At 47.7% G+C, this 12,935-nt stretch overlaps 1 protein-coding gene across 1 annotated transcript; it reads right to left on the bottom strand.

Annotated features, from left to right (window-relative positions):
• Positions 1–341: 341 nt before the first annotated feature.
• LOC140897727 (olfactory receptor 14A16-like) lies at positions 342–1,295 on the bottom strand. Its single transcript, XM_073310712.1, has one exon. It carries the CDS (start codon positions 1,293–1,295, stop codon positions 342–344), a length of 954 nt encoding a protein of 317 aa, XP_073166813.1.
• Positions 1,296–12,935: the final 11,640 nt, after the last annotated feature.

Below are 12,935 nucleotides of genomic sequence, written 5' to 3'. Positions count from 1 at the left end.
AGCCATCATACCCCAAGCAAAGTTTTGACCCCCAAAAAGGAGAAGAACCAGAGAGTCCATGAAGTCCAATGGGTACTTTCTAATGGCTACTGATTTTATGTGGAAGGTATTCAGATAACATGGTGAGGGGTGGCAGTATAAAAGCATGAGATAGATAGATTTTCATCTTACTTATACTGCTATAAACCTAGAAGAACTCCACTGACTTAGAGGAGTTAGTGTGGATTTACCACTATACATACAGCATTTTGCAAAAAAAAAATCACACACCATATTCTTATGGGGACAATAATGTCATCAGTTGATTGTATTTGTAAAAAAAACAGATAAAACCATGTTCATCAGAGAAATGCAGACATTTTATTTTTGTTGAATAACCTCCACCCAGTCAGTTTCCTCAGGGAAGCTTTGATTTCCTTGTTCCTCATGCTGTAGATGATTGGATTCATCACTGGCGGCAGCACGGAATAGAGAACAGCCACCACGAGATCCAGAGCTGACGGAGAGCTGGAGATGGGTTTCATGTGAGCAAAGACAGCAGTGGAAAGAAACATGGAAATTACAATGAGGTGAGGAAGGCATGTGGAGAAGGTTTTATGTCGGCCCTGCTCAGAGGGGATTCTCAATACCGTGGTCAAGATCTGAACATATGTCACAATTATAAAAACAAAACAACTTAGGGTTAAACACACACCAAATGCAATAACCCCAACTTCACTGAAGTACGAGTTAGAGCAGGCGAGCTTCAGTAGCTGGGGGATTTCACAGAAGAACTGATCCACCATGTTGCCTCCACAGAAGGTTATCGAAAACGTGTACCCGGTGTACAATGAAGAATAGAGAATTACACTGATCCAGGCACTGGCTGCCATTTGGACACAAGCTCTCCTGTTCATTATAGTCTCATAGTGCAGTGGTTTGCAGATGGCGACATATCGATCGTATGCCATGATGGTGAGTAAGACAAAGTCGGTTTCAGCAAAGAAGATGAAGAAAAAGACTTGGGTGACACATCCAGAATAGGAAATGGACCTGGTGTTCATAAGGGAATTGGCCATAGATTTGGGGATGGTGACAGAGATGGAGCCGAGGTCTAGGATGGACAGACTCATCAGGAAGAAGTACATGGGGGTGTGAAGGTGGTAGTCAAGAGCTATGGCTATGATGATGAGAAGATTTCCTGTCAGGGCTGCCAGGTAAAGCACTAGAAACACAATGAAGTGCAAAATCTGCAGCTCTCGAACATCAGAGAATCCCAGGAGAAGGAACTCGGTCACGGTAGTTTGGTTGGACATTTTCTTTCTTAGTTCATCGTGTGATGGCTGTGGAGGGAAGGACAAGAGCAATGATCAGGGTTATAGCGAGAGAGGGAATGACTCTGATTCCCCTCTCCATGATATCTCATGATGTGAATGTCAAAGGTGCATAGCACTTGTCACTTCCATTGTCTGGAGTAGTGAGGGCTCCTCACCGCTCACAACCAGGGCACTACTCTGGTGCATTATGACAGGAGTGTAAATTGGCATTGCTCCCTTAAAGTCACTGGAGCTGGGTCAGTTTACACCATTTGAGGATCTGGCCCAAGATGTGGCTTGATCAAATGCAGGATGAAAGATGGAACAAAGTACAACCCAAATCCAACAATCTGAGCCAAAATTATGCCCCTATTGCTATAGACAGCAGGCTCACAACTTGGCCAACTAAAATACTAAAATGCCAGCACAGTCTGATTCCCACTTAACTGAGAAACACAGCACAGAATCACTCAGCTTCCCGCATGGCAGCTTTTCTGTGATGATTCCACCCCAACATCCCACATACCGCCTGATGCCTACTTACACGTTGATTTATGGCACCAGATCCCAGCTGCACTCCCATTGCTGGGTGATGGTGGGCTGGTCGCATCGCTCAGTTGCTGCTGGGTTGTGTGGTTCCCCTCTGTGACTTTATTTCTGTGCTGTGTGAGTCAGGAGACTTCGGTTCTAGTCTTGCCTCTGTCACTTTGTGACCATGGAGCAGTCACCGCTGCCTCTCTTTCCTCCCCTTCCCTTTGTCTGTCTCGTGTACTTTGAATGTGAACTCTTTTGGGGATGGATTGTGTCTTCCTGTGTGCATGTTCTGTGCACATGTTGACAGTATTTTTGTTTAGCAGGCAGCAGTGTGGGACAGAGGCTATGATGGTAGAAGTGGAGATCTGGGTTCTAGTTCCATCAACCTCCTGCCTGTCCTTGGGTAGGATAAAGAGAGACAGCCTTTGTCTGGGAGCTTCGACTCTCAGGGCTTTAGTTTAGAGAGGTTAGTATGTTTAAAACACATTCTCTGGGCGACCAACTTTGCTACCTACTCAGTTTTACCATCCTGCAGCTACCCCTTTGAAACAGACAAACACGGTTGCAATAGAGGGAATGGGGTTGGAAATTATGGTGTTATTGGACAATATTCATGTTCCCCACTCTGGCAAAAAGCTAAGTTTCCAGGTAGGAGTAATCAGACAATTTCTACTTTATTTCAAAGGAAAATTCAGTTTTCAGTGAATATATTTTCTTCGAAAGTTTCTGATATCCATAAAAATGAAAACTTTTTTTGATTATGCCTAAAAATTTTCAGGTTCCAACAGTTTTCGGCTGAAACTGTTTGGTTCTCACAACCTCAATGAAAAGTCAATTTTTTCTGGTGGAAAAAAAAATCTGATCATCTCTATATATCTGCATAATTTGATAGTAAATGTCTTAAAGAGTTCTAATTGCACTTCATATTTCTGATATTAAATTTGCCCCATATACGAATACTCTAACATATTTAATTGTAATAGAAAACTTACCTTGTTGGTCTTTATTCCAATTTGTGATGCATTTGATCCGACTGTGTTAGGAATCATTGGTCATTATCTATCTATCTATCTATCTATCTATCTATCTATCTATCTATCTATCTATCTATCTATCTATCTATCTATCTATCTATTCACCCGCTGCCAGGATTCTTTGGTTCTCTCTCTCTCTCTCTCTCATGCCCCCATCACTGTAGTATCCACCAGCTGTTGTCGCATCCCTTTGCTGGATGTCCTGAGTTGCAGGGGTCTCTCTGCAGTTCCTAGCACAGATGGGCGCTCCCTGCTTCCCTCCTAGGGCAGGCTTGGGTGAAAGGTGATGGACTAAATGGGATCAGGGACTGAAAGACAGTCCCAGCTCTCGAGCTGATCCTGGTTTGTGCCGGCTTCAAACAAGGTCAGAGCCCAAGATATCCCTGCTCTGGGGCTAAATAGCTGAATCTGGTCTCCAGGGCTGTGAGCCCAGCTCTGCTCTCACCTCAGGAGCAAACCATCCTGACAACCTGCCCTAGTTGATCCTAACCCCCCAGAGGGGGAACAGCACCTGCCCTGCATCTCACATGATGACAGCATCTCTTGAAGGACCTTTAGCTAAAAAACAAGGCAGGGCTGGATCACAAAGGGGTCCCCACAGGATGGCAAAATAAAACAGATATTTGTAGCACAGACATGGGCTCTACAATAGCTAAGAGCCTCTTGGCACCAGAGTCTCATTGGCCTGGAATAGCCTGTTCCTTCATTAACTCCACATAGTCACCTCTAGGGGAGCAGAGATGTTTTTCTCCTGCATTGCACCAGCAGCTCTTGGGATGCAGCCACCAGAGGAACCCACAGCTCAGGCTGCCCTGGCTGCTTCAAGTTCCTCACTAAGAGACAAACACTAAAAACTAAGGACCAGGTCCTGAGCTGGTGTAAATTGATACACTTCCATTGACTTCAGAGTAGTGAGGGCTATTTACACCACTTGGGGATCTGACTCATTGACTTCCAGGGAGCTACATCCATTTACACCAGCTGGGGATCTGGCCCATGACGCAGTTTCCAACCCATATCCTTTGCCTGTGAAACTGAACCAAAGAAGAGTCAAACATTCGTAACCAGTCTCCTCTTTCCTAGCTCTTTGTTCACTGGGATGAATTACAAGTATAACTTGTAAGGGTGACAGAGCGATTCATTCCCACTTGGGACAGAACTGGGGACAGTGTTGTGGAGATTTTCTGCATCTGATCTTCAACTTTTATTGGGATGAATAGCCCAGGTCTTTCTTTCTTTCTTTCTTTCTTTCTTTCTTTCTTTCTTTCTTTCTTTCTTTCTTTCTTTCTTTCTTTCTTTCTCAGTCGTAACATTGTTTTCCTTCCGGCAGACAACGTTAAAATAAAAGGCTCCTTTGGCTGCAGATGCACTGTTTAAAAATGTGTAATTTACACGAGACATTCATGTCAGAGAAACTGATGAAATGCAAAGAGCCAGAGAGTAGAAATCAGCCCGAGGCCGATTGGAATCAATGGTTCCGATCCTCAGCAAGTTCAAATCAGGGTAGCTCCACTGGAGTGAATGGGTCAGTGCCCCAGTTTCTGTAAATCACCTCTAGCTGCCTTGGACTCAAAGGGTCCAGATCCCCAAACAGCTGTTGTGTAAATCAGCCCGAGCCCCACTGAAGTCAATTAGACCAGTTCCTCAGCCAATGTAAATTGGCAGAGTGCTATGGAACTCGGCCAGGTTACACGAGCTAAATATCAGTGCCGTGATGTCGAGTTTTTTGTTTGTTCCTGTCTCTGAGATTCTCATTGCTGAACATCACAATCCCATCTCAATGCTCCTGGAATATTCCAATAGCAGGGTTCTTAGGCTATGTCTACACTACGAAATTAGGTCGAATTTATAGAAGTCGGTTTTTTAGAAATCGGTTTTATATATTCGAGTGTGTGTGTCCCCACAGAAAATGCTCTAAGTGCATTAAGTGCATTAACTCGGCAGAGCGCTTCCACAGTACCGAGGCTAGAGTCGACTTCCGGAGTGTTGCACTGTGGGTAGCTATCCCACAGTTCCTGCAGTCTCCGCTGCCCATTGGAATTCTGGGTTGAGATCCCAATGCCTGATGGGGCTAAAACATATGTGGGAATAATGAATATATGAATAATAATAATATTCCCACTGTTATTACTGCTTGCTGTGTGCTCCACAATATCTGTGAGAGTAAGGGGGAGACGTTTATGGCGGGGTGGGAGGTTGAGGCAAATCACCTAGCTGCTGATTACGCGCAGCCAGACACCAGGGCAGTTAGAAGAGCACAGGAGGGCGCGGTACGCATCAGAGAAGCTTTGAAAACCAGTTTCATGACTGGCCAGGCTACGGTGTGAAAGTTCTGTTTGTTTCTCCTTGATGAAACCCCCCGCCCCTTGGTTCACTCTACTTCCCTGTAAGCTAACCACCCGCCCCTCCTCCCTTTAATCATTGCTTGCAGAGGCAATAAAGTCATTGCTGCTTCACAGTCATGCATTCGTTATTCATTCATCACACAAATAGGGGGATGACTACCAAGGTAGCCCAGGAGGGGTGGTGGAGGAGGGAAGGAAAATGCCACACAGCACTTTAAGCACAGCACTTTAAAAGTTTACAACTTTAAAATTTATTGAATGACAGCCTTCTTTTTTTTGGGCAATCCTCTGTGGTGGAGTGGCTGGTTGGCCGGAGGCCCCCCCACCGCGTTCTTGGGCGTCTGGGTGTGGAGGCTATGGAACTTGGGGAGGAGGGCGGTTGGTTACAGAGGGGCAGCAGTGGCAGTCTGTGCTCCAGCTGCCTTTGCTGCAGCTCAACCATGCACTGGAGCATACTGGTTTGGTCCTGCAGCAGCCTCAGCATTGAATCCTGCCTCCTCTCATCATGCTGCCGCCACATTTGAGCTTCAGCCCTGTCTTCAGCCCGCCACTTACTCTCTTCAGCCCGCCACTTACTCTCTTCAGCCCTCCACCTCTCCTCCCGGTCATTTTGTGCTTTCCTGCACTCTGACATTATTTGCCTCCACGCATTCGTCTGTGCTCTGTCAGTGTGGGAGGACAGCATGAGCTCGGAGAACATTTCATCGCGAGTGCGTTTTTTTTTCTTTCTAAGCTTCACTAGCCTCTGGGAAGGAGAAGATCCTGTGATCATTGAAACACATGCAGCTGGTGGAGAAAAAAAAAAGGGACAGCGGTATTTAAAAAGACACATTTTATAAAACAGTGGCTACACTCTTTCAGGGTAAACCTTGCTGTTAACATTACATACATAGCACATGTGCTTTCGTTACAAGGTCGCATTTTGCCTCCTCCCACCGCGTGACTACCCCCTCAACCTTCCCCCCTCCCTGTGGCTAACAGCGGGGAACATTTCTGTTTAGCCACAGGCAAACAGCCCAGCAGGAATGGGCTCCTCTGAGTGTCCCCTGAAGAAAAGCACTCTATTTCAACCAGGTGACCATGAATGATATCTCACTCTCCTGAGGATAACACAGAGAGATAAAGAACGGATTTTGGTTGAATGCCAGCAAACATACACTGCAATGCTTTGTTCTAAAGTGATTCCCGAGTACGTGTTACTGGCCTGGAGTGGTAAAGTGTCCTACCATGAAGGACGAAATAAGGCTGCCCTCCCCAGAAACCTTTTGCAAAGGCTTTAGGACTACATCTAGGAGAACCGCAAATGCCAGGGCAAAGTAATCCTTTCACATGCTTGCTTTTAAACCATGTATAGCATTTTAAAAGGTACACTCACCAGAGGTCCCTTCTCTGCCTGCTGGGTCCAGGAGGCAGCCTTGGGTGGGTTCGGGGGGTACTGGCTCCAGGTCTAGGGTGAGAAACAGTTCCTGGCTGTCGGGAAAACCCGTTTCTCCGCTTGCTTGCTGTGAGCTATCTACAACCTCCTCCTCATCATCATCTTCTTCGTCCCCAAAACCTACTTCCGTATTGCCTCCATCTCCATTGAAGGAGTCAAACAACACGGCTGGGGTAGTGGTGGCTGAACCCCCTAAAATGGCATGCAGCTCATCATAGAAGCGGCATGTTTGGGGCTCTGACCCAGAGCGGCTGTTCGCCTCTCTGGTTTTCTGGTAGGCTTGCCTCAGCTCCTTCAGTTTCACGCGGCACTGCTTCGGGTCCCTGTTATGGCCTCTGTCCTTCATGCCCTGGGAGATTTTCACAAAGGTTTTGGCATTTCGAAAACTGGAACGGAGTTCTGATAGCACGGATTCCTCTCCCCATACAGCGATCAGATCCCGTACCTCCTGTTCGGTCCATGCTGGAGCTCTTTTGCGATTCTGGGACTCCATCATGGTCACCTGTGCTGATGAGCTGTGCATGGTCACCTGCAGCTTGCCACGCTGGCCAAACAGGAAATGAGATTCAAAAGTTCGCGGTTCTTTTCCTGTCAACCTGGCCAGTGCATCTGAGTTGAGAGTGCTGTCCAGAGCGGTCAGAATGGAGCACTCTGGGATAGCTCCCGGAGGCCAATACCATCGAATTGTGTCCACAGTACCCCAAATTCGAGCCGGCAACGTCGATTTAAGCGCTAATCCACTTGTCAGGGGTGGAGTAAGGAAATCGATTTTAAGAGCCCTTTAAGTCAAAATAAAGGGCTTCATTGTGTGGACGGGTGCAGGTTTAAATCGATTTAACGCTGCTAAATTTGACCTAAAGTCCTAGTGTAGACCAGGGCATAGAAACCTGCAAGATGGGTACCCAACCAGTAAATGAACTGATGAATATTATTACCATCACAGCAACGCCCTTCTAGTTCAGGTTGCACCATGACTTCTGTTTAAAGGTCCTCCTTTCTTAAAAAAAAAAGGAAAAAACAGAAGACATGCTTAGTCAGATTCTTTTGAAACTTAATGTGTCTTAGGAGGGTGCAGGGTAGGATTAGTGACCTAAATGTGGGGTCATTTGAGCCAAGGGTTGTGGAGATATGAGCCCCGTTACAAGTTTCTAGGTTTGTTTATTTTGCTCAAAGCTAGAGATCAAACTATTGATGTGAGACAGGTCAAACTGGTCTCAATCTGTCTCATTTTACCCAAGGTAGTGCATGGCCCCCACTAAATCTTGGGGGACCCAAAATGAGAATGGAATTTAAGAAAGTCTGCGTGTTGGATTGTGCGCTTGTGCCAATGCAGAAGGAGGGCTAGAGGATTTCCATTCCCGCCATTTCGTATGGTTTAAAGCTCAGTTTCTGGAAGTGCACTAGAAGCTGAATGGTTACTCGGATAGCTTTGAAATTTGGGTGCCTCAGGCAGGCCCGGGGTAGCATTCGAGTTCCAAATTTGTTGTCATTTGACCAAGGGCTTCCGGAGTTATAAGCCCCTCCATAACTTCCAGTTTCCTTCTGCTGCCTTGTATTGTTAAACTGCGAGGTACGAATGACGGGATCAATCACAGACCTCATTGAGATTGACGGCTGTGAATTCATCCTTCAATTAACATAACTAACAATAAGTTAACCAAAAACCCCCACCTTAAGCTTTGTCTACACTACCAATTTTGTCGGTCGGGATGTGAAAAAACCACCCCGACTGACAAAAGTTTGACCCACCCAAGCGATAAAGGAAGAAAGATCCGAAGGGTAGACACGGCGGTAAAGGTAAAAGCTGTAAGGTCCATAGTGTCAACATGGCCTAACTCTGTTGAGTTACTCACTGGGTGAGTAAGAGGAGAAACAGCTCCATTTACTCGACTAGAGTTACTCTTTATTTACACCAGGCTGAGGGAGAGAAGAATGAGTCTCACTGAGTCCAGTGGAATCACTCCTGGTTTGCATGGGGGGAGCGTATCAGCACCAATGACCAGTGGGGGAACACACAGGGATGCCATTAACGTCTCTCTGTTTGAACTGGGGTAAGTCAGCTTGGAAACCCCAGCCCATGTTTGTAGCTCTCTCCGTTCCTAACTGTGCAACCCTGGACAAGGTCCCTTCATTTCCTTCCCCACCTACATTTCCATCCATACAAATGTCCTTTGCTTGATGTGGCCACCTCTCCATGGAATGGGGAACATTAAACATTTGAACATTAAACATAAACCTGTGAAGTGAAGAAATTTCCTTGGAGAAATTTGCTCTAATGAACACACGGCGTGCACCTCTATGATCCACCCCTGGAACTGCTGAAGTCAGCGGGAGCATTGCTAGTGACTGCAGTGGGATCAGGACCAGGCCTTCCCTGCTATGTAAGAGCTGAGGGTTGTGTGGCTGACAGAAGAAGACTATTTCTATCAGGAAATTGCAAATTAATTTGAGATGGGCCCAGCTCAGACACTGGGCTCCTTCTTGGGATCCTCACTTCCCCAAAGCTCAGGCGAGGGGGCTTAGGATCTGAGGTTCTGGTTCCACACTAAAGCCCATCCCTACAGAACCCACCTTTACTTTGACTGGCAACAATTGGCTCCTTTGATGTTTATCGCAATCTCCATGGAGAGACCATGTAGTGAAGGGGACTGGGAGCCCGATCTACCCTCTCCCATTTTGAGATGAGCTCTTCAGGTCCGCGCTGGTCCATGGTCTCTGCTGAGGCTGCTCACAGGGGATTAACACGTTCTAGTTTGGATGGATGAGATGTTTGGTGGGTGCTTTCATGGTGTGTCCAAGGAGATAAGGCACAAAACCAATTTTTCACAGAGCTCAGAAGGGGAGGACACTGGGGCACTGCTCACTGGGGCTGGGTTGAATAGGTGACCTAGACATGAAAGCAGCCGCTTCATCGGTTATCTCCCAAGCCAGCATGTCCCATCCTGCGCCGAGATGGCTATAGCGTTCATGTGGACATGGGGTGTGAACTGAGACCTCCTCTCCTTTCATATGTCCAGTGCTGGAAGCGAAGGCCAGAGACTGTCCTGCTCTCTAAAGATGCCGTTTCGGGGAACAGAGAGACAAGGTGGGTGAGGTAATATCTTTTATTGACCCAATTTCTGTTGATGAGAGAGACAAGCTTTCCAGCTACACAGAGCTCTTTCTCAGGTGTGGGAAAGGAATTCAGAGTGTCACAACTAAATACAAGGTCGAACAAATAGTTCGGCATAAGTAGTTGGCACAAATTCAAGGGACCATCCAAGGTGAATTGTCCCTTTAACACCCCTGTAGTCAAAGGAAAAAATATCAGGGTAGTCAGTAGAAAACAGGTCAACAGAATGGGCACCATGTATCCTGGGTACTAATTGCTGATTTCTATGGAGAGGCCCCAGGAATGGGCTTGGCCCTCTGGGGAGACCTGTAACCGACTTTGCAGCATCCTGTGTAATTAGAGCAGAAGGAAGGGGGTGTAGGTGCTGCAGAATCTGGAACAATACAGTGGACACTTGCTCCAGGATGTGAGCTATGACAGGGATTTTCAGAGTGGTTTCAGGGAAACAGGTGCCCAATGCCCATTGTCTGCACAATGGGAGTTAGATGCTTAACTCTTTTAGGGTATGTCTACACTATGAAATAAGGTCAATTTTATAGAAGTCAATTTTTAGAAACTGATTTTATTCAGTCGATCGCGTATATCCCCACTAAGCGCATTAAGTCGGCGGAGTGTGTCGTCAATACCGTGGCTTGCGTCGATTTACAGAGTGGTGCACTGTGAGTAGCTATCCCACAGTTCCTGCAGTCTCCGCTGCCCATTGGAATTCTGGGTTAAGCTCCCAATGCCTGATGGGGCAAAAACATTGTCGCACGTGATTCTGGGTACATGTCGTCAGGACCCCCCCTTCCTCCTTCCCTCCTTCTGTGATAGCAACGGCAAAGAATCGTTTTGCGCCTTTTTTCCTGGGTTACCCATGCAGATGCCATACCACGGCAAGCGTGGAGCCTGCTCAGGTCACCGTACGTCTCCTGGGTGCTGCTGGCAGACGCGGTACTGCATTGCTACACAGCAGCAGCTCCTTGCCTTCACGGCAGATGGTGCAGTAGGACTGACAGCCGGCGTACGTCTCCTGGGTGCTCCTGGCAGACCTCGGTGAGGTCGATTGGGGCGCATGGACAGACATGGCGCTCCTCCTCTTAGAGCACCGAATGGGAGCCAGAGACTCCAGGTCATTCTCTTCTTTAGGTTTCGTCTCATGGAGATTCAGTCCTGCCTGGAATATCATGCGAGCTGGAGGCTTCTGCCTCAGGCTGCTCTCCCAGCCGGCAGCACCGTGCGGTCGCACCTACCCAGCTATAATGTTTTAGACCAACTGAGAACCTCTCCCTTCACTTTTAAGAAACCTGTGTAACCCTTCCGCCGGTTGGAGTTGGCAGCAACAAGGGCCGGGTTCAATATCTAGGGGGTCCTTTTCAACAATGCAACACAACACCGGCTTGAGCCCCCAGCTAGTAACCTGGCACAATTACACATCCCCCGTTGGGCACCTCTAGAGATAACACTTCCCCTCTCACAAGCACAGAGTCCGAGTGTAGAAAAGAAACTTTTAATAAAAAGGGGGAAAGTAAGCTGGTATTAACTTGGGAAAACACTGGAAGCAGGATTCATAACATAAACCATGAGCAAAACACCCACCCCAGAGTATGTTGGGCAGTGTCCTTTTGCCTCAGGTTCTTAAGTCCAGCAACCAAAAGTTCCTGTAACGTGCCCTTCACCGCACCCCACTCACAGCTGTTGTCCTTGGTCAGCGAAGACCCAGAGTTCAGAGGTGCATCTGTGGCATTCACCGTCCACCCTGGTGGACGGAGAGAAAGGCACCTTGCTCTCTCTACTGTCCGGGCATTTGCTCTGGCCTCTGCCAGCCATCCTGCACACATGCACCCACCCACCTCCACTGGCCTTTGGCACCCATGTCCCCTGCTTAGCAAGTGCAGTTTACTTGAGGGTGAGTTCCTCAGTCAGGGCATGTCAAGCACAGTTCTGCTGCCCTTGATTCACACAAGAAGGATACACAACCCTTTATTACCCCTGCCCCAATAACAAAGTGTCTTGTGATCCAACACCAGCCAAAAGTCATTCCCATCATGCTGTGTGCCTAGGCAGAGTGGGAGTGTGTGATGGTGTTCCCCGGGCTGCAACCTGGGACTGTGGGATGGCTGTGGCTCCTGAATTCACTAGCCTGGTGTGTCTCTCACAATGCTCTGCTAGCGACTAACAGCAAACCCCTCCAGGTGCTATCACTCAGTCCAGAAGCATGTGAAGCCCCACACCCAGCTAGATTGCATGAATGCTCCCAGAGCCACTCGTGAATCGCACAAAGAAAGGCACCAGCCAGATGCCCCCAGCTCCCAGCCTTGTACCTCAGAAATATACCATCTTGCATTGCTCAAGGCATTTAGGCACCTACCGATGGAGACAGGCACCTAGGGAGATTAATCAAAGCTCCTAAGTAAGCCAGGTGGCTAAATCCCATGGACGTTCAATGGGAGTTAGGCACCTAACCTGCTTAGGTGCTCTTGTAAATCCCACTGGGCACCTATTAGAATAGGTAGGTGCCTAAACCCCTTTATAATCCGTGCCCTGTGTCTATCTTCTCAAGTTCTAAGGCCTGGGCTTCACCTGAACTTCAGGAACATTACACCTATCATTTGCAAAAGAGCGTATTGGAGCAAACCTTGGGTTTCTACAACTGATACACCACCATCTGCATCCCTCTGCAATAGCAACCACAGTGGACTTTATCCAGGGACATGTAGGTGCTTACAGGGTTAGGCAGCAGCTGAGCAGAGCTTTTGAGGGTGTAAATTTTGGACTTAGGCACCGAAATGCTTTTGCGGATTTAGCCCTTGGCTCCTGCTCAGTGGGGCTGGGTTTGGACAGGTGACTTAGAGGTGAAAGCAGCGACTTCATCTCTTATCTCCCAAGCCAGCCTGTCCCATCCTGCTCGACAATGTTTGTAGCTTCCACATGGAAATGGGGTGTGAACTGAGACCTCAGCTCCTCTCAGATGTTCAGGGGCCGAAGGCTCTCTATAGTTGCCTTATTGGGGCACAATCTATTCCCAGGCCCTGCCGCAGCGTGGTGCACCAAGCATAACATCAGCCCAGGGATTCAGTTACTGAGAGCAACCAAAGCAATCAGACCAAGTGGGGCATCCCCTAGGAAACCCGTGAGGAGCACAGAGCTGTGATTATCCCCAGGGGGCACTAGCAGGGGAGAGAGTAGAAAACAGCTCAG

The sequence above is a fragment of the Lepidochelys kempii genome, chromosome 14 (genome assembly GCF_965140265.1).
Source record: "Lepidochelys kempii isolate rLepKem1 chromosome 14, rLepKem1.hap2, whole genome shotgun sequence".
Lineage (NCBI taxonomy): Eukaryota > Metazoa > Chordata > Testudines > Cheloniidae > Lepidochelys > Lepidochelys kempii.
This window is presented reverse-complemented; position numbering and strand designations above follow the sequence as displayed.

Coding starts and splice junctions, on each gene's coding strand:
- LOC140897727 (XM_073310712.1), bottom strand. CDS start 1,295: ATGTCCAACCAAACTACCGTGACCGAGTTCCTTCTCCTGGGATTCTCT.